At 44.1% G+C, this 21,955-nt stretch overlaps 1 protein-coding gene across 3 annotated transcripts in view; it reads right to left on the bottom strand.

The window, feature by feature from the left end:
• The window catches only part of invs (inversin), a 31,994-nt gene that overhangs the window by 5,136 nt on the left and 4,903 nt on the right, over positions 1-21,955 (bottom strand). The window contains exons 3-17 of one of the 3 annotated variants that reach the window (XR_013492182.1): positions 15,863-15,962; positions 14,058-14,224; positions 12,584-12,757; positions 11,866-12,033; positions 11,566-11,746; positions 9,195-9,304; positions 8,835-9,006; positions 7,941-8,096; positions 7,336-7,457; positions 5,515-5,622; positions 5,319-5,425; positions 5,028-5,237; positions 3,537-3,748; positions 1,528-2,107; positions 56-946 (exon numbers count right to left, since the gene is read on the bottom strand). Coding sequence is in view for 2 of the 3 variants with exons in the window: in XM_033640501.2 (XP_033496392.2) it covers positions 795-946; positions 1,528-2,107; positions 3,537-3,748; positions 5,028-5,237; positions 5,319-5,425; positions 5,515-5,622; positions 7,336-7,457; positions 7,941-8,096; positions 8,835-9,006; positions 9,195-9,304; positions 11,566-11,746; positions 11,866-12,033; positions 12,584-12,757; positions 14,058-14,224; positions 15,863-15,962 (2,719 nt within the window). In the remaining variant the exon portion in view is untranslated. The remainder of the gene's footprint in view (positions 1-55; positions 947-1,527; positions 2,108-3,536; positions 3,749-5,027; positions 5,238-5,318; positions 5,426-5,514; positions 5,623-7,335; positions 7,458-7,940; positions 8,097-8,834; positions 9,007-9,194; positions 9,305-11,565; positions 11,747-11,865; positions 12,034-12,583; positions 12,758-14,057; positions 14,225-15,862; positions 15,963-21,955) is intronic. The other 2 variants (XM_033640501.2, XM_033640502.2) reach the window with 2 other exon arrangements.

Below are 21,955 nucleotides of genomic sequence, written 5' to 3'. Positions count from 1 at the left end.
TGAGGATTTCAGATTAAGCTGAAACATCTCCGGATTAGAATCGCATCAGTGTTACCTGTCCAGTGTGCACCCCGCGTCTCACCCTGGGATAGGCTCCAGACTCACAGTGACACCCAACAGGATATGTGGTGACAGAAAATGAATGAATCAATATATCAATTCAGATCAAGATATCATTATACCTTTAGATCCTTCATCATATCGAAGGAATATGTCACCCAGTGTGGCTCATTAATGTGTTTCTAGCAGCAACGCTCTGCTGTAAAGTGGAGTCAGATATTTAAAGATTTAGATACACAGGCAGCACTAAGTAGATGAATGAATTCTGTTGTTTTTTTTCATGAGAGTTGCCCCTAATACAAATATCACCAAACGTATCTTATAACTTGTAGTCCCTGTGCACATTCACTCTTACTTTCACTGACTTAAATTAAATCAAAGCCCACGTGACTGACTAATTCAAGAATGTGCTTCCCGTGTTGGTTTCAGCTTCAGCCAGCTCTGATGTCACAGTTTACGTTTGTTCAATTCTGACCTGTGAATCTGCAGCTGATGGAAACAGTGACACACTGTGTTAGAATAATGACTTCTTCCATTTCCAAACAGCGTGCCATCGACCTGATTAATACGCCATTAAACTACCAGACATACAAACCACAGCATCGCTCTCAGGGACTGTTTAGGGTCTGTAATTGCTCCCTTCAACAATATACATCACGTTATATACTGTATGTGTGACCCATGCTGAATCTGTGACATCCTTTTTCGGTGCTGAGTGTGAGCAGTGATCTCACCGTAGATGCTTTGCAACACGGAGCTCTTACTCGCTGACAGTTTGGTGGGTTGAGGTCGGATTTCCATCTTCTTCCTGATGTGGGCGTGGTTTGTATCACTTGACGCCGCCTCCTCGCGGGCTCGTACCTCTCTCTGTCTGTGTGCGTGGAACCTGCAGACACACATCCATGCGAGGACATACACATGCACGGCGCTCAATAAAAAAATTCAGACCATGTTCAAAGATCTAAAAGCTGGCAAGTCCTCACACTAATACTCACCAAGCATAAACAAAGTAAACAGAGTTTATTCAAGGCAGTTAATAGGCAGCACATACAGAATATAATTGTGAAGCTGAATGGAAACAGAGGGCCTCCTGCAGCGGACTGGCAGCCTCTAAGAGAAACGCAGAGTGTGTAAGAGGAGGGAAAAGCAAAGAAAGGCTGCTGGTAGCTATTAGAGCAGCACGGCTGAACTTTTAGCCTCTTGTTAAACCAGTATGAAAGCTCTAGATTATAGCCCGTCTGTCCCCTGCCTCCTCGTCTCACCCATCTCCCACGCTCTCCCCCCCGTTGCTCAAGTGTTGATGGCATCCAGACCAAACATGGGGGGGAGGGTTACAGGAGGGCTGGGAACGGAGTTGGCATGTATGTGGGAGAAGGCACATGTGGGCGCCACATGGCACTGCCACTCTCCCACAGCCTGAAAGGCTTCAGCTACTGAACACCTCTTCAGGTACAAGCGTAAACTCACCTTCGCCAGGCTCGCTGGATGATGCATGCAGCATCGTTCCTCCGCCTGCGCTGCTCTTTGTTGTGCTCCCCGTGTGTGCGTGTCGAGATGGGTGCGTGTGTGGCAGACAGAGTCTTTCTCGAGGGGCTTTTGTGGTCTAAAGATGAACTGCTCCTTAATGAGGGAGTTTGGTCTTTGGTGACGGCCTTTTCTGAAGTCTGCTCCTTGTGGTTTCTGTGCTTTTGTGGAGCACAGTGGGCATCAGTCTTGCCGGGGGCTGTCTGTACTGTCATGTGAGGGTCTCTCTTTTTTTGAAGGATGCATTCTCTGGTAATAGTGTCAGTTTGGTCTGTCGCTGCGATGTTTGCAGTAATGCATGTGCTTGAGGCAGGTCGTTCCCTGACTTTGGGGATTGAGGGCGGTCTGGGTTTGAGACTGGGTGGCTGGCTGCAGCAGGCTGGAGAGAGAAGTTCCTTCAGCCTGGTGGTCTGGAGAGCAGCGGGCACAATTTCACTTGTCACATGACTGTGGAGGCTTGAAGCATCATGAGCCTCATGTGGTTCAGCTGCCTTACTTCTTCTGGAGGATCTGCTCTTGTGGGCTGGTGAGAGAAGAAGAAAACATACAAGATATTTTGTGCAAAATGTTTCTGCTTTTTGTGAGTTTACTTTTGCAAATGCAGCTTGTATTTCATGGAAGTATTTAGGGACTGTTCTTTATTTATCAGAGGAGGGGGGTGGCTGAGGTCTTTTTTTCCCCTTGTGCCTCCCTAAGTGACTGTGGTAAAATCCATGACCCTCCTTCCACCATGAATAAGTAATTTGATTTTTAAAACGTATCCATTGATGTTTAAAAGTTAAAAGTTGAAGACAAAATCCATGAATCCATGAATCCATCCATCCACTTTCATCCGCTTATCCAGGGCCGGGTCGCGGGGGCAGCAGGCCAAGCAAAGCCCCTCAGATGTCCCTCTCCCCAGCAACACTTCCCAGCTCCTCCTGGGGGACCCCAAGGCATTCCCAGACCAGATGAGATATGTAATCCCTCTGGCATGTTCTGGGTCTGCCCGGGGCCTCCTATCAGCGGGACGTGCCCGAAACACCTTTAACTGGAGGTGCCCAGGAGGCATCCTGATTAGATGCCTGAACCACCTCAACTGACCCCTTTTGATGCGAAGCAGCAGCAGCCGTACTCCGAGCTCCCTCCAGATGTCTAAGCTCCTTACCCTATTTTTAAAGCTGGGCCCAGCCACGCCACGGAAGAAACTCATTTCGGCCGCTTGTATCCACAATCTCATTCTTTTGGTCACTACCCAGAGCTCATGACTATAGGTGAGGGTTGGGACGTAGATGGACCAGTAAATGGAAAGCTTTGCCTTCTGGCTCAGCTCCCTCTTCACCATGACAGTCTGGCGTGACACCCGCATCATAGTTATTGCATAGTTAGTGCAAACGGTTTATTTTTGGCCAAATTTTAAATGAGACATAGAATAAAGTGATTTTGATGAGATGTCACTATTTTAAACTCAGATTTGGTTATGTTTTTTATGAGGTAAGCCTTTGTTGCACATTATGTGTCCAAGGATTGTCGGAAATTTGAAAATCCAACAATAATTTCATTTTTTTCAGTTTCAGATTATGATAAATGGTATAATTTTAAAGTGGATACGTTTTCTTTAGAAATCGGCAGTAAAATAAATACTAAATGCAGCCATTTCTAAGCCAATATAAAAAACATAAGTCCCTCCCCAGTGCTCAAAAATTGTTTCACATGCCTCCTCCTTTTTGCACCACCCCTTCCTCTTCACAGATAACAAACAGTCCCTTATCTTGGAGTTTTGAGTAATGTAATTTTTATATAACAAATATCCCACCTCATACAAATGAGCAAGACACTCATAAAAATAAAACTTCTCAGTCTAAAGTTTAATTTAGCCACTAATACTGACACCGTATTATTACTGCCAAGCCACAATCCAACTCAAACTGCAACTTCCATCACAGCAACTTTAAGAATGTCTGCACGTGTACCTTTGAGCCTTTCCTCTTTGCTCTTAGTGCGTTCAGCTCTGGATGATTTCTTCGTTTCCACCACTGAGTCATTCATGGTTAAGTCCTCTATAATGTTTACCAAGGACAGCTTTTCCTGCTCTGCTCTCACCAAAGGGGCCCTCCGTTTCTCTGCAGTGACCACCGAGACTCGCTGCACAGCTTCTCTCCTCCGCTGTTCCTCCTCTCGTTTCCTGAACACACACAAGAAGCAGTCGGATCTATTATAAACATGGCTTAAAGTTTAGTCTGAAATGCAACACATGAACAGGAAAAGTCAAGGTGTAGTACGACGACGAGTATGAGGTGTCCAGTAGCTGTCGTTAAACGTGCTCCCCAATAACTTCAATTGATAAAGACGGTTAGCTCTGATGTCAAGACATTACCAGGTACCCTTTCTGTACAAAGACAGTTTTTTATTTGTGGAGCAATTAAAAGTTTGGTCACAGCTACGACATTTCATTTTTTTACATTTAAAATTTCCACTGAGGCTTTTGAATTAAGCTTGGAGTGTCTGTCGTCATCATCCTAAACATTTTTGACTAAAGTGATTTATTGGATAAAATGAGTTAGTCTTTTTTAATTAAATCAACTTTCCTTAATAAATACATGTAATTTAATATGGGTGCATGCCTCCTGTTGTGTGCAGCAAACAGTTTTTTGACCGCGGAGAAAATTTTGTTTTTAAAATTCTAAACCCCAACAAATATGGACCGGATTAGAATACTTTGTTGAGAATTTTAAACATGATTAGATCTATCTTTTTTCTCAATAAATTTTGACATTTAGGCTTTAAACGCTAAGTTATTGGAAATGTTTGGATCACATGAGTCGGAAACAATCCCTCTTGGCCATTACTGGAATCTAATTCTACAAATAGTATCGTACTAAGAATATTAGTGCTGTCCGATATTTATCTGCAAACGTGCAGGAAAACCAAGTTTAAATAGAATGAGGACACGTGCAAAGCGCTGCCAGCTCTTCAGCGCAGCATTAGTCACAGCGTGGTTATTAATCAGGAGGAAAATCTGATAAGAAGGGAAGATTTGGGAGAAAAAACATCCCATGAAATACTCATATCTCAACAAAACTGCCTGTTTGAAATAACAACAAAAGTTGAAGTCAGTGTGCCCTCAAACGCATCGTGCAAGACAGATAAAGGTGAGACTGGTGTGCAAATGACAAAGGGAGAACAAGCCAGAAGAGAAAGACAGGGGGAAGACGTATGTGTGTGCAGGGATGACAGAGAGAAAGATAGATATGGAGAGAGTGTGACTGTTCCTATATAGGCGAGAAGAAGACAGAGACAGATAAGGAAACAGAAACAGGGGTGAGTGATGCATAAAACACAGAAGGTATCATGTGACAGAGAGAAGAATGTTTATGAGAGTCGTAGAACAATTATGAGCATCATGTAGCAATAGAAACTAAAGCTTTAGCACAAGTGTGTATATGTGTGTGCTCGTCTCTCACTTGGCTGCATCCTTGCGCAGCTGCTCATGCCTCATGAGGAGCTGCTTTCTCTCCCTGAAGGCCTTGCGGACGGTGTAGCCCTTGTAGACAGCCTGGATGGAGGCAGCGGCGATGTCCTGGATGGCTGCTATGGACAGAGCGCCGTGCTCCAGCATGAACTGAGTCACCTCACTGTGCCCCCCCAGCAGAGCGTAGTCCAAAGGGGTGTACCTGCACAACACAGACACCAGTGTAATTCATTCATTCATTTCCAAGCCCTCTCCTCACCTCCAGTCCCCTCTCTGTCCTCACCTCTCCTCAGTGTGCTCCATGTGATTAGGAAAGGCGTTGTAGCCCAGCAGCAGTTTCACAGCATCCAGGTAGCCGTTGTTACATGACCAGTGGAGAGCAGTTCGCCCCTGTGCACCCAACAAAAGAGCACCCATTCAAACTACATCTGTGTCCAAAAGCTCAACATAACATAGACAGATGCGTGGGTGATTTTTACCTCCTTGTCCTGTATGTTTGGATCAGCATTGTTCTCCATGAGAACAGCCATGCAGGTGATGTAGCCTCCATAAGCAGCACACTGCAGAGGAGTCCGTCCTGCCTGGTCCTGCCCAGTAGGAGCCAAATATGTAACAGTCAGGTGCTCAGGATTTATACAAACTGCTCATAAAGCAGTGCAGAGGAAGATGCATTTTCCACATTTATCCTGTGATTCATACTGGATATGTCACCTCAGCCTTCCAAGTGATTTTTGGTGCAGTTAATGGGAGGCATATCTACACTCCTTGTTTGGTGGATAGAAAGCCCGCCACTGTGTGTTACTGTCGTCATTTGTGGGAGTATACAGATGGAAAAGTACAACAGATGGATGCTGGGAACATATCATTTCTGACTAAATTGGTTTGAAATGAACTCTCAGGTTCAACAGACTGCTGTTATATCATGTTTGCTTTTGCTAAACTGGAGATCTTGTGCATTAAAGGAGGATGGTGGATAGAAAGGTAGAGCTGCGCAGCACTTCTGTATTTACTATGTAACTGTAAATAAAGAGTATTAAACAAGGGTTTAAAGATTTTGATGTACTTCATTTAAAGTCCAGATGAAACAGCATTTCGAGAGTATGTAGTTTCAGTTTCCTGACATATTTCTGAGTGAAACAGGACAGGAGGGTGGGATATAATGTTGGGAGGAATTTTATTTGATTGTTTAAAAGCAGGCGTGTCGTAACAGTGAGGCCCAAACGGTGGACATCAACTGGATATTAGATAGAGAGAGATGATCCATTGTGTGTTCCATGTAATGTTAGTTGCTGAAGCAGTGCACTGTAAAATGCCTTGCACATAATCTGAAGCTGTCACGGATACATGCATCCAGTTGCTAGCTAGCAAACTTAATCTTAGCTCTGTGCGGCTAAAAGTTGCACATTGATTGACGGGTGGATGCCATGACTTTCCTGGTTGAGAATTTTTTTTTGACATATATCATTTAAAGGAGCAGTGTGTAAAATTCAAGGAGATTAGTAGCTTCTAGTGGCGAGGGCTGCAAACTGCAACCAGCTGAAACTTCTCCTGGTTAGAATCCTTCAGTGTTCATTGTTCAGGAGGTTTTTACCAGGAGCCAAATTATCCGCAGAGGTCTCTTCCTCTCCAAAACAAAGGCCCAGAGATTTAAAGCAGTTAAAAATACAGAATAAAGCAGCTTCATGTTACAAATCAGTGTTTTTCCAACTCTGTTTGGCTCATCGGAGACAGCTTTGAGCCTAGCACCTGCTAATGTCTGCTCACCATTTCTCTGATAACTTCAAATCAACTAAAGATCAAAACGTTCAAGAGGTTTTAACCAGGAGCCGAATTATCCACAGAGGTCTCCCCTCTCCAAAACCAATAGACACGGTGATGTACACTGGTAAAAACACTGAGTAAAGCAGTTTCACTTTAAAAAAAATTGTGTTTTTTGTCGTGGAGGGGGCTGCAGAAAGAAAACACCAATGTCTCTATCTAGAGCCAGTGTTTTGTTTGTCCGTTCTGAGTTATTGTAGAAACTTGGCAGCGCAACATGGCAATCTCCATAGATGAGGACCCACTCACTAGGTAGGTAACGAAAACACACCGATTCTTATTTCTAGGTGATTATACACTAAAGTACACTTATTATATTATATTCCATTTCTGCCAATACATCCCCCTACATCCTACACACTGCACCTTTAATAGGTATATAATATGGCCAGGGATCTGATCTAAAGGGGTCACAATTGCATTTTTTTAATTTCATCTTGACTTTAAGTTTCTGCATATGTTTTTCGTGTTCTCATTCATACCTGTACATTGGGACTGATTCCATTCTCCATCAGTATCTGGCAGACCTCAGCGTTCCCTCCCAGAGCTGCCCAGTGCAGAGCTGTGTGACCGTCCACGTCTACCAGGTCCACACGTGCTGAACCTTATTCATTACATTTACATTTCAGTCGAGGGAACACACTTTAAGTCTTATGATGTGCAACATTCCAGTAATCTTAGACATCATGTGATTCAGTATCGCCTCTATGACTCTAAAATGGTATGGTAGGGGTAAACTTAGAACACAGTGGTACGGAAAATGAAACTGTGTAGTTATTGGGATGCAGAGATAGGACAAAGTCATTTTTTTGCAAGTCCCAAGTCAAGACAGGAAAGTCCAGAGTCAAGTCCAGAGTCAAGTCCTAAGTCCCTACCTTACTTACTTTTTCATTTTTGGGCTTAGGGGAAGATATCAGGTATTTTCAAGTCAAAAGGCTCAAGTCCAATTGAAGTCATGAGTCACTGGTGTTCAAGACCAAGTTGAGTTGCAAGTCTCTTGATTTGGTCGAGTCTACAGTCAACAAATTTGTGACTCGAGTCCACACCTCTGTTAGGATGCTCGGACATGTGCGCCAACTACACCAACCTTTGATGAGTGTGAGTATGACATCTCTGTGTCCCATCTCACAAGCCCGAAACAGCGGCGTGTGCTTCATCACATCCAGAGAGTCGACCATCGCTCCCCTCTCCAACAGCAGCTTCACTGTGCTCACATGGCCTGACAGGGAGGCTGCATGGAGCGCTGTGTGAACACCCACATAAACACAGACACATAAAGATAAAAACTTATGAGATACTGAATCTAACTGGACAGTAAACACCCTCAGGACAACTGCTCCCTCCTCATCTGCCTCTTTGTTCATTCATCCCCCTGACTGCAGCTCCTCTCTGGGCTGTAGCTAAAGCCTGGTCAATGGTGGGTTAAACAGACAGAGACATTTAATGAGGAGCAATGCACTTAAGTGTCTCGGTGGCTCCCTCCTCCTCCCCCCTCCCTCCGGTCCCCAGACAGACTAGACTAGAGTCAAGTGCATGGAAGTGATCCGGGCACCAGTCGGCTCCACTGCCCTTCACACCATCTCATTAGCATGACTCAACCGTTGCATGTTATGCATGCATAAACAATGAGCGCCTGGCTGAGCAGAGGGGCTATCGCCATGGAGATTATATGTCCAAACAGCCCCGGGGTCAGAGCGTGGCAATAAGTCATGTGTGTCTGCATGTGTGGGTGTGTGTGTGTCAGAGGACAGTGCTGGCAGTTGGTCGGAGTCTATTCAGCAGGGTCACACTAATTTTGCTGACAGTATCACTTCCCTCTCTCCCTCAGTCTCGCAGCCTCTCTAGCACCTTGGGGGGAATCCCCTGTGACATCATCATGCCTGGCCTAAAACAAGCATTAGGCCACACTCTGAAATAACAAATGGAAGAATGAGGTGGCAGTGTGGGTCAAAGCGCTTGCTCTTGTTTCTCAGGTGCTCACCGGTGCCGCCGTACTTGTCGGCCATGTTGATGTCAATGTGAGGGGTGAGGGCCAGCATAGTGCGGATGACATCATCACTGCCCTTTCCGGCGGCCCACATGAAGGCTGTCCTCCCCTCCAGATCGGGTTCATCCTTCACAGACGGGTGGGACAGAAACACACCCACTGTCTCCTACAGACACAGAAAGACAATTATTTTTTGTGTAGTCTAGTTTATTGGCCTTTAGAAGGACACTGAGCATACAAGGTGAGACAGCTTTATATCATTATCTCCAACACTGTATTTGAATAAAGGTGCATGCCGCTGACTCAGCCAGTTTCCCAGCTTCCCAGCTTTGTGTACATGTGTATACAACTCACAGCATTGTTGCTCTGAGCACCGTAGTGCAGGGGTGTTGCTCCCTGGCTGTCTGAAGGAATAGTGCCTGATGTGTTTCTCTCCAACAGCAGGTGGACGATTCTGGCATGGCCTGAAATAAACATGTTTACATTAGTGGGTGGTGTGTGTGTGCCAGATAATGACAAGGATATGCTGTGAGGAGCTGCTCTGTGCAACAATGCTCTCCTACAAAGGCAACTTAGAATTTTTTTTCAGTTTACTTTAAAAAAAAACTGTGAACAGAAAAGCAATAAAACTCCCCTTCAAGTCAACATAAGTCAACTGTCACTGTTACTAAACACTGCACTACACATACACCAGTGTCATTTATTCATTCATTTTCCTGCCACTGCACAATTACTCACCACTGTGTTTTTCTTTGTTGGTGCTAATAAGAAAACAGGTTGTAAAGAGTAACTTTAGGTTTTTTCCGCCTTTTTTGACTAAATTTATCCTTAACTTTTCCTGAAAAATGCAGGATTGTGAAAGTTTTTCAAGACATAAAGGCACAAATACAGAAGAGAAAGTAGCTGTTTTGAACAGTGCTACTAAAAACCTCCCCTTCCCCACTGTTTCACTTTCTTTTTTTTAACGCTTTTTTTAATGTGATGTCATGGTTGCAAGCTGTGGCTCAGGAGGAAGCGTTGGTCGTCCACTGAACAGAAGATTAGCAGTTCAATCCCCAGCTCCCCAGTCTGCATGTCAAAGTATTCTTGGGTGGGATACTGAACCCCAAATTGCTCCTGATCCATGTGTGTTAAAGCAAATGCCCATTTTACTGTAACTGAGTAGCAGCGCAGTAGCCTCAGCCACCAGTGTGTGAATGTGACATGTAGTGTTAAAGCGCTTTGAGTGGTTGGAAGACTACAGAGGCACTGTGGAAGTCCTATTACGTAACATCAGGGATCCCTAAACATAAAGAAACAAGGCCGAGTCTACAGCCATGCTTAGGCACAGCACCATTTTGAGCTAAATGCTAATATCAGTATGCTAACATGCTCACAATTGTTAGGATGTTACCTCGGAAGCCAGAGGTCGGAGCTGGGAATGACGTCACACCTGAGTTGACAGGTACAATACCACTTTTAGTCAGCTTAGCTGTTGTTAGCAATACCAGTTAATAACGCTTTACACTGTATTTTGCACATACAGACACCGTGGCAGCATGTCCACAGATAGAAGTTGAACAGTATTGTGTGTTTTACTGTTACCATAGGGACTTGGCGTGGGAACCAGAGGCTTGCTGGTTCAAGTCCCCAAATGGTCCAAGCATGGAGCGTGGTTTGGAAGCTGGAGAGGAGCTTGTTCACCTCCCCCTTATTGCCCCTGAGCAAGGCATTTAACCCTCAACTGCTTGGGGTGCCACTGACATCTCTCCATTTAATGCATTTATAGGTCCTGTTTGTGCATTGGTGTGTATATAGCAACAGAATGAAAAAAATGAAATTCCCCTCAGTGATCAATTATGTATATCTTCTTCTTCTTCTTAAGAACTCGGAAATTCTGACTTCCCATTGCAAAAGAAACATATCGTTAGTTTAGCCTGTTAGCATGCTAACATTTGCTATTTAGTACTGAACACAAAATAAAGCTGAGGCTAGCAGTAGTGTCACCTGGCACAAGAGGAACAGTTACAATGGTTCATCCTCTGTGGACCATGAATGTCTGCACATAAGTTCATGGCAATTCATAAGAGCTGCAACGATAAGTGGATAAATTGATCAGCAGAATTGTTTTTGGCACTAATTTCAATAATCAAATAATCATTTTAGCAACTTTTTATGTAATAAAGCCAAATATTTTCTGCTTCTTAAATGGGAGAATTTGATGTTTTTCTTTGTCATATATGATAATAATTTGAATAGCTTTGAATTTTTGGACTGTTTGATGAAAAAAAAAAAACATCTGAAGACATCACCTGAGGCTCTGGGAAATTATACAGGACACGTTTCACTTTTTTCTGACAGGTTATTAACAAAATAATTAATCAATTAATCAAGAAAATAATTGGCAGATTCATCAGTAATGGAAATAATCGTTGGTTGTAGCGCTACAGTTCATCTGATGGTTTATGGGATATTTCAGTATGGACCAAAGTGGAGGACCAACAGATGCTGCCGTCCCTTGAGATATGCTGCTAGCATGGCTAAAATTAAATGAAACATTATCTTACCAAGCGGGTAATAACTATTCCATTTTGGCTTTGCTTCAGCTGACCAGTGTAAAAATGTTTCTAATTAGAATTCTGTTTAGGGGACAGTGGTCATTGTTTCCACATGACATCCTTCATGTCAGTGTGTCGCTGTCATTCAGGCTACAGTGGGTCACATGCTGGGATGTGTGTTTACTCACCGAGCAGAGCCGCCCAGTGCAGCGGTGTCCTGAAGAGGTTATCATAAGCTGTCACATTACAGCCCTCGTAAGACGTCAGCACCTCCACCACCGCCTCATTACCATCAGCAACTGCAAAGTGCAGCGGCGTCCGCCCCTCGTAGTCCTGCCAGTTCAACAGGGACTCAGTGGGAGCCGCTTCCTTCTCACACACACCACAGAAAAGACACAGACATGCAGACTGACGGGTGGTGATGATGCAGGATGATGATGACAGATTCACTTGAGTGCTTGTGTGCATGTGTGAAGTGTAGTGTGTACCAGTATGCAGCGGACAGTTTGCGTAGCACTGGGCTCCTGACTGTGCGCCGCCCAGTGCAGAGGGATCTTGCCCTCGCTGTCTGGGATGCCGATGTTGGAGTCGTGCTTGATCAGGAGGCGGACGTGTTCCGGTCGGTTATAAAACGCAGACCAGTGGAGAGCAGTTTGCTGCACAGACAGAGAGTGAGAGAAAGATGAAAGGGAAGCGCCAAAGATGATAAAAACATGAATGGAGTTTAAAACAGAGAGGGCTGTTGTAACACCAGTTTTGAAGTTTCCATTTACGTTAAAAAAACAACAACAATTACTCCACTTGGACAGGAAATGTGAGGGCAATGTGCTACACAAAGCTCATATTGAAGATCCAGCAGTGGGCTGAGATTGTAACCCAGATACTGCCGCCATGACGGCTACTGAGCTATTCTGAGATTTGCTGAAACCACTGTCATCTGACACGATGATGCATATTGGATTATTACAAAACTAACTACTGATGTCAGATACACATCAGCTCCAACAGACAAAGGAGACTGTGTTCATGTGCCTCTTCGTGTTTATGTGTACATGACGTCAAATTCCTGCTGCCCCTAACAAACTATCTTCAGTCAGTCAGTTATCTGTGTGCAGGTTATTGTTGAGACTGGCTGGTTTCTGACTCAAGACAAACTGTGGACAGTTGGGAGGACAAACAAACTTCTGTGTGATTGCACTGTAGTACCTTGTTCTTGTCTTGTGTGTCAACCTCTCCAGGTCCGATGTGTTTGAGGAGCAGGGCGAGGGCTTTCGGGGAGGGGTGTCGGGTGGCCAGGTGGAGCGGGGTCATCTCCTCTAAATCTTTCTGCAGCCAGTTAGCGCGCCTGGACAGCAGCAGCTTCAGGAAACGCCCATTCCCCTGCAACACACGGGCAGAATTTGCTCAGAAATCGCCAGTTCTCCTCAATATTAGTCATGAACGAGCAGCAGTCACACACACACACACACATACACACACACGCTCCCCAGGCTTTTAGCTGTGTCTGGTTCAATCCGCAGGTCATCCATCTTCGTTCCCTCCTCCTGCCTCTCTGTTGGGTGTCTGTGATGAGCTGTTAAACAGTATACAGCTGCTCTCTGCCTGTCGTCCCTGCCACATCATCATCATCATCCTCAGTTTTGGTCTCTCATTGCCGTGCCATCCGGTGATGCATTGTGCAACACCTGTCGCCGGACTGCAGCGTGTGTGTGTCCGGGCGGGCACGACCGTGTACACGTGTGAGTGTGTTTTGTATATTTGCCATCCTGTGACCACAACGCCACAGTCTGACAGATCTATCTTGTGTGTGAGCATGCATCTAGGGTGTGTGTGTGTGTGTGTGTGTGTGTGTGTGTGTGTGTGTTGCCGTCCCCCCTATTCTCAGTCCAATTAGATCGGTAATCCCTGGCCTCTCTTCCTGTCTCAGCCATTTATTGATCAGATGTCAAAGAGACAGGGCTTCCCATCACTAGCATCCCCCACTACACACACACACACACACACACACACACACACACACACACGCTCTCTCCAGCTATGAAACAGAGCCCAATAACCTATTACCTCCCCTCTCTCTTCAGTGATATGATGATCCTGTATCAGCTCTCTCCCATAAAAGACGCTACCGATAAATAAATGAGTTGTAAAGAGATATAATTAGTGCCACATCCCGCTGTTCCCCAGCTACATCCCTCCAGAGAGAGGTACATCCCGTCTCATTATTATATTGTCTCTTCTGACTGTTCCTCAGTCTAGACTGAAGGGAAAAGAACATCATGCTTCTTTCTTTCACAGTTTTCACCGTACAAAATGCTGTGAAACGAGACTTTGTTCATGCAGAATGATTCTTTATTCATAAGACTCTGTTTAAACGAAACTCATAGCTACAGTGTCAGTGTGGCAGAATTATAAATTAGTTGACCCCCCCCCCCCCCACACAAGCCCTAAAGCCATAACTAACAGCCACTAGGGGGCACTGGCTTCCCACTGCAGCTTATGGACTGTCAAAGCTTCTCTCCTTGCTGTTAAACCTCTATAGTCTTCATATCCATTCCACCTTTATAAATTCATCTACTTCTCAATTCTTGTGATTTAACTTTAACTTTATGCCACAAAAAGAAGTTGACACGTGTGCAACATTTGCCTGTGCGTCTGTGTGTGTATTGGTGGATGCCCGTACCTTCTGTGCAGCGAGGTGCAGAGCGGTGCGCTGGCTGTGGTCCGTCTTGTTGACCGATGCTCCGGCCTTCAGCAGAATCTCTGCGCAATCCAGGCGGTCAGCCAGCACACAGTACATCAAAGGGGTCCGGCCAAACTGGTCCTCACGGTCCCGCAGCGAGGGCTCTGCTACACACACACACACACACACACACACACACACAGAGTGTGCACAGTTGATGGTTCAAGTCAGAGGGTGAGCTTTAATAGAGATCAAGATTTGGGTCAGTATGTGCTGCAGTACAATTCTGTGGCTTGTGATGGAATATGTTATAAACTGTTTTTAAAAGGCAGCTCTGTGTACTTTAAATGCAGCCTTTTTACTGCTTGTGTTTAATAGGAATCCCACTTCCACTTTTCTAAATAAGTCATTTTATTTGGGGCAGCTGGAAGCCATAAGGAAAAACTGTTAATAATGATAACCTGGAGGATCATGTCGCCTCTTTGCGAAGAGAATTTACACAGATCATTCAATGCTCTTTATGATTGGGTTGCACAATATATACATATTTTTTCATCATCATCACCATGTCAGCACACAAGATATTGCAATATTGCAATAAGGGAGAGGATTTTTAGGTAGTAGAAAGAGAGTAACAGTAGAAAACTGCCCTTTAAAATGCAACTATCATTCTTTTTTATTGGTGTTTATCGTGCGTTTGTTCAATAAAAGAATGTTAATATTAATTTCCCCTAATTTTTAAAAATTTAACAAGCAATTTGTCGTATTTCAGCAGCATACTGAGATTTGCAGCAGAAAGGCAGGACTGAGCACACTTTAAAGGAATACTTCACCCACAAAATGACTATTTGTAAATCGTATTAGTCAAACTGCGTTACTTTGAATTTATAAGGAAAAGTGATTTACTGATTGACCGAGGACCACGTTTAATCACAGCAAAACTATATCAAAACATCTGTTAACAAACTCTGACACAGCTCATAGTTTTGTGCATATTGGAGTCTGGCTGTGAAGCAAGCATGGGTAAGTTTCACCTTCAGTTTTAAATAGGAAGGTTTCAGTGAAAATGCATGAGTTTGGGAAGCACTGAGCATACGACTGGATATATGAGACTTGGATTATACTGCATAAATTGTGTGACAGATGTTTTGATATAGTTTTGCTGTTGTTAAATGTGGTCCCTAATCAATCAGTAAATAAATATGTTGGCTGTTGTCCATGGAGGCATGCGACAAAAGAAAGGATTTCCTCACAAATGGTGATTTTGTGGGTGAAGTCTTCCTTTAAAATCTGATAATATCTGACTTAATATTGTTTTCCAACATTAAACAATGTCATCGCATATTTTCCTTTTATCCTAAAGCCCTACTACATATATTTTTGCTGGATAATTCTACTCCATGTCTGGGGCGGACTCAATTTTCCTCATATTCAAGATTAAATATCAACATGGCTGAATGTCCAGATAATGACAGCTCTTTCGCAGAAGGGTGGACCATCCTTTTAGCAGGAGGACCTCGGTTCCAGCTTCCATGCTGACGAGCACCTGCTCTGCTGTAGTCTCTCTGTGCAAAACCCAAATCTCCTACCAGCTGCTGCAGCTGCCCCTGCACTCCCACCTTTCTACAGACGGGGCAAACGCAAAGAAATGCTTCTTATAGAAATCAATAAATGAACACATTACGACACATTAATGTAAGCTGATCCCTGTGTGTCTGTTTTGACGTCTCTGTGTGCTTTCCTCATGTGATGGAGTTGATTTTAGTGAATGATAAACATATTGTGTTTAGAAGCTGGTTGCCTACCTGTGATGAGTTTGAGGAGGGCGCTCCTGTCTCCGTTGACAGCTGCAGCGTGAACCTGGGAGCCCAGAGACGCAGGTCCCGGGCTGGACGTCGCTGAGGCCTGCAACACAAACATATAAAAGGTCACACCTCAACCTGCAGCAACATACACACAGCTTTTTAATACAATGACATTAAACTGCGTCCAGACTGCTTCCTTATCATTTAGCTCTTTACAAACCTCACAACTGGACATAGTTGCACTTAAAGTTGTTCGTGAATACTGTCATGTTTAAATGGTTGCCGCTAATAAAAAAGATTAAGCTGGGAATTTCAAAATCACTCTCAGTCTGGACAAAAACCCTGAAATTAAAACATATATTTCTTAAGTCTCACATCCACAGACACCATTTAAAATTTGCCACATTCAAATTCCAGAAAGCGTGGAGTCCTTTTCTAAAAGCACTCCAGACCCTATAAAGGCTCGACTTCTACGTGCAGCTTAATCACACTGCACATTATTCATTCACTTAGCGCAGACTCTAAGTGTGACCGTGCGCTCATATTATGTCAAGTACACTGGCAGCGACTGGGGAGGGATTATTTTGTACATTTCTACATGTTATTTGTTTTCAAACTGTTCTGGTCTTCTTCTTTTTTTCACCTTTATTTATGTTTACTCAGTCCATGTTTTTCTGGATACATCGATGCCAGCTGCTGTTGATATAAACCTTTGTTTATGTCATACTCCTGCAATGACCATTCAGCACTGCACTTGCATGCAAACGATTTTGAATTTTAAAACAATTGCCGCATTCATTCATTTTTATTGAAGTGTCATGCCATTTTTGGCCCATTCCACATGGGATTACAAGACACTTATTTTATAACCACCTTCTGGTCTTGCATGTACAAAACAAAATGTAAAGAAACACAAAACTTGCCACAAACAAATGAAAAACAAAACAAAAATCAACATCCCAAATGAACTGCTCACAAAAGAAACTACCCATCATTTAACTTGATAAAAGCCCTCTTTCTTGTCTCCCAGGCTTTCTCCAGATAACTGGCTAATTTATAGGTTTCAAATGTGTACAGACATCTCAGTCTTTATCTTTCTACTACTAAAGCATTGCACAGTTCACAATAAAACGGAGAATAGGAAACAAAAAGCAACTCACTTACTATATGATATAGACAGCACATTAGACAGATCACCTTTTCTTCCTCTAGATTAAACACACCGTCCTGCTTCAACAGTCAAAGGTAAAATACCAGATTTCAGCTGAGCTCAAAGAGATCTTTGCTTTTTATACAAATTGTATGCAATTTAATTTTATGTATATTCACTACTTATATCATAAAAGTACATGGTATTGTCAACCCAGGTAGTTAAAATGTAGTTTAATAGGTGAGAGTGAAAGAGGAGCAAACAAAAACACATTATCTTTACACATCGATCATATTCCAGGCAGATAACAAAGACCTGAAGCTCAGTTAGTGGTCAACCACACAATAAAACACATAGTTTCCGATGTTTGCTTACAGTAGGGAGTGTGTGTGTGTGTGTGTGTGTGTATGTGTGCACGCTTGTATATGTGCGGTGGTGTATGTGTGTGTCTGCTCCTGCTGAGGGGGCTAAATCTCTTCCTGGCCCCACTTAACCAGAGCCCAGTGAAAGCTGGGTAATCTGCAGACAGGAAGCAGCTGGGGAGGGGGAGACCCTGTGTGAGCGTGTAAGAGGGGGGTCTCTCTTCATGTCTTATTCATGTCTCATTAATACTGCAGCATGCCTTGCTCTGTGTGTGTGTGTGTGTGTGTGTGTATGTGTGTGTGTGGGTTTAGAGATGTGGGACAAGCCCTGCGGGGCACAACACAGAAATCAATTATTGCCCCTAAACACATAAACGCTGGAGGCACAAACTCATGCCACAGTCTGAGATTTCCCCAAAACATTTTTATTATCGGTCACACCAATGATTCACTACCACCAGTTTCACACAAGACAACTGATAGGAAGTATTGATAAAGTATAGGCAGGCTGATTACTGCGATCACAGTCCTGAAAACTTTTAAACTCTTGGCAAGAAAACTGAACCATCCAAAGGGAGGAGGGAATACGCCGGTGTCCTCCATCCTTCCCTCTCATCCCCCTCTCCCTCCGCCCGCCATCACCTCATAAAGTGTGCTCCTGTAGACACTGCGTGCAGCATGGCAATTACCCATCATGCTCGCTGCTTTCTCACGCTCTGCCAAGTAGTGGCGGAGACTTAAAACAGGTTAGTTAATACATTTATTGCGAAGTAGGTCTATGTGCGCATAAAGAAGGGCGGTAGGTGCGGCACATAAAGGTGTGTGAGCCTCGGCGTGTGTGTGTGTTTGGCACATGACATCCCACGTCATGGGAAGTTATTTTCCGTGAGAGAGAGTTTTTACAGGGGCTTTACTGAAATCGACCACAAACATCTCTAAACATCTCTAATTTACAGCGATTACTCAGTCAGTAATGCGTGTGCATGTGACTTACACACACGCAGTCTGCAAATACTAATATCTACCACATGCAGAGATGGCAGAGATGACATGGCCGCACTTTCGTGAAGAGTAATATCATGATGAGAGCGTCCTCTAAACATGGATGGATTACTGAGTGGGCCTACTGGGCATAGGCCCAGGGGCCTTAAGTGTCAGGGGCCCCCTGGCCTTCACATGCATAATGTCACTCATATGAACATGTTCTGACGAGGAGGAGTTACTCTGTCAAAGAAATGCAAAGAAACTACAAAAATGGTCGAAATACCACAAAGAGACACAAAACAAACACCAGAAGACACAGAATGACCACAAAGCCACACAAAACTACCAAAAGGACACAAAACTACCTCAAAGAGAAACAAAATGACCTTAAAGAGACACAATACATCCACAAAGAGACACAAAAAGGCCACAAAGAGTCACAAAACAACTACAAAGAGACACAAATCAACCTCAAGGAGACACAAAATGACACAAAATAACCTCAAAGAGACACAAAATGACCTCAATAAGAAACACAACTACCTCAAAGACACAAAATGTCTACAAAGAGACACAAAACAACTACAAGGAGACACACACAACACTATTAAAAACGACACAAAACTACCTAAAGAGGCACGATTTAACCTCCACAAGGAGACACAAAATGACACAAAACTACCTCAAAGACACAAAATTACTTCAAAGAGACACAAAACGACCAGATACAACTGCCTCAAAGAGACAAAAAACGATTACAAAGAGGCAGAAAATGTCTACAAAGAGACACAAAACAACCACAAAGAGACACAAAACTACTTCAAAGAGACACGATTTGACCTCAAAGAGACACAATATGACTACAGAAAGACACAAAATGACCTCAAAGTGACACAAAATTACTTCAAAGAGGCTCAACACATCTACAAAGAGACACAAAACCACAGACACAAAACTACCTAAAAGAGACATGATTTGACTTCAAAGAGACACAATATGACTAGAAAAAGACTCAAAATGACCTCAAAGTGATACAAAATTACTTCAAAGAGGCTCAACACATCTACAAAGAGACACAAAACAACCACAAGGAGACACGAAATGACACAAAACTACCTCAAAGACACAAAATTACTTCAAAGAGACGCAAAACGACCAGATAAAACTGCCTCAAAGAGACACAAAACAATTACAAAGAGACACAAAACACACAAAAGGACACAAAACTACCTCAAAGAGACACAAAACGATTACACAGAGAGTCTGTGTGTCCTGTTCCTATGTCAGAGAGAAGGTGGGACCTTTGGCATATCTTTGCCCAGGGGCTCATAGTCTCTCATAATCTGCCCATACCTCTTAAACAGATGACTGACATTCACCGTGCTTCCTGACAAGAGCTCATTTCAAACTTTCCCTTTACTTTTGTTGACTTATTTTGATCTTTCTCTGCATTTTTCAGAGTCAATATGAAAAGCCCCTGGCTGCCACAATAAAAATATGAATTGATTGATGAATAATCTTAGACGCAGGAAAAAAATAATTTGGCCAAACACTGACATGAGGGACACAAGTCGATATCTGAATCTATGTGAGGGACATTCACATTGCCAAGAGCAGGCAATTAGAGTTTCATGAGGACCTGAGTGTTTTGGAAACACCCACAGTGCATCCAAATTTGGCTAAAAAGGCTTTTGCGATGCCGCGTCTGACATCAAACAAAGGAGGGTGTAAAAACAACACCAGGTCCCGTTGAGAGGTTTGGAGTGGTCTCATTTAGCCATTCATACGTGTTCCTCAGGGAGCACTCCACTTGTTAATACGAAGACAATAACTCAGAGTAAACTATTGATCACGGGCGGAGGTCCAGACCTAGTGATTGTGCATCTGTATGAGTATCGATTCATGCTGATGCTGACATTATTTAGTCTTTATTCATATTCGGCCTCATATAACCGCGGTGAGTTTAACAAAGAATCCAGAAACTCCCGCGAAACCTTTCAGCAACACTACAGGAGTGCCGTGATACACACTGCCGCCTCCTCACACACACTACACATACTGTAGCCAACACTTCAATTGATGCTATTGAGACAACCAGGCAAGGAAACCAGGGAGTCAAAGTGTGTGTGTGTGTGTGTGTGTGTGTGTGTGTGCAGTGTGTCTGTCTATTTGTTTCACTAACTGTCTGTCACTGTGAAGGTGTCTGCTTTTGATAGAGGACATAGCTGAGGCATGCTGGGTAAGCAGTGGGGAACAGAGCCTGAGCCTGTGGCCTTTATTTCAATCCTGGAGGAAACACACACACACACACACACACCCACAGGACTCACACACGTTTTATATAGTCGTATCTTTATACAGTTTATACAGTTATACCAGAGCGTGTTTAGGCTCTCAGCCGACATGTGGCTATTATGGGTGCCTATACCACTTAAATGTCTCAGTGTGTGACTTGTGTGTGTGTGTATGTGTGTCTGTGTCTCAGACAGGAGACAGAGGCTGCAGGGATCAGTCCCTGGCTTTTGACTGACAGCTAAAGAGGTGGGAGGAAGGATAATATCAGCCCACAGGGATGCCCAATCTGCAAAGCCCTATTTCTAGGGGACTTCCTGGTTCCCCAAGGACCAATGAGCTGGCTCCCTCAGCTGGGGGCCGGGCCCTGGGGCACAGCGGGGCCAATCAGCGGGGGGCAAGAAGGCTGAGTGGCACATAGATAGGCTAATTTACATCATTACCGCAATGCATCCTGACAAATGAGCCCCCGGGGTGTGAGCCAATCACCTGGGAGAGTAATGCAATTAGGCGGGACCACAGCTGTCAATCTCACAGCCACGGGGGTCAGGTAGTGACGCCTGTGGCTAAAACACCCCTGCCTGTCGCTCACACACAAACCATCTATACATGCACACTTATATACACATATAGAGAGGGGACTGCACAAATCAGTGGTGCAGATACGAGGTGTGTGTGTGTGTGTGTGTGTGTGTGTGTGTGTGTGTGTGTGTGTGTGTGTGTGTGGAGTTGGGGACACAGTGGAGGCAGGTTCTCTATCTTTCTCCTGAGGGTGGAGGGTAGGAGGGAGTCAGAAAAGGGAGGTGGTGTGTGTGTGTGTGTGTGTGACCGCCCGAGGGACGCAGAGATTGACTTGTGTCCTCTGCGGACTTACACCTGAGCGCAAGTGTGTGCATATCAGCATACATCTGGGTGTGTTTACATTTGCCCATGTGTTTTTGGCCCACTGGGGCACCGTGTTGTTTATGCTCTGAGTCAGAGCTCTGTGTGAGAACTATGACAACAAAAGGGGGAAGAGGGCGGAACCATGGGGGAGCTAAAACTGGTGCAGAATAGCCCTGTGCTTGACTGGCATGTAAGCGAGCGCTGCTGGTAATGAGGCTTATCTTAGTCTCATTAGGTGTAGTGATATCATACCGGAGCACTCCACTGAGTCGATAGGGTTCTGCCCAGCATGTCGTTAATGTCTGCGGTGTGTGTGTGTGTATGGGCTGGTTGATGCTGCTGTGACTGGCAGACTGTCAGGCAGTGCTGGAGATTAATCAGAGGGAATAATAACACACAGGCTTTGTCTCAAAACACCTT

The sequence above is a fragment of the Epinephelus lanceolatus genome, chromosome 10 (genome assembly GCF_041903045.1).
Source record: "Epinephelus lanceolatus isolate andai-2023 chromosome 10, ASM4190304v1, whole genome shotgun sequence".
NCBI classification, from domain to species: domain Eukaryota; kingdom Metazoa; phylum Chordata; class Actinopteri; order Perciformes; family Serranidae; genus Epinephelus; species Epinephelus lanceolatus.
Note: the sequence above shows the minus strand (reverse complement) of the source record. Positions and strands in the feature narration are given on the sequence as shown.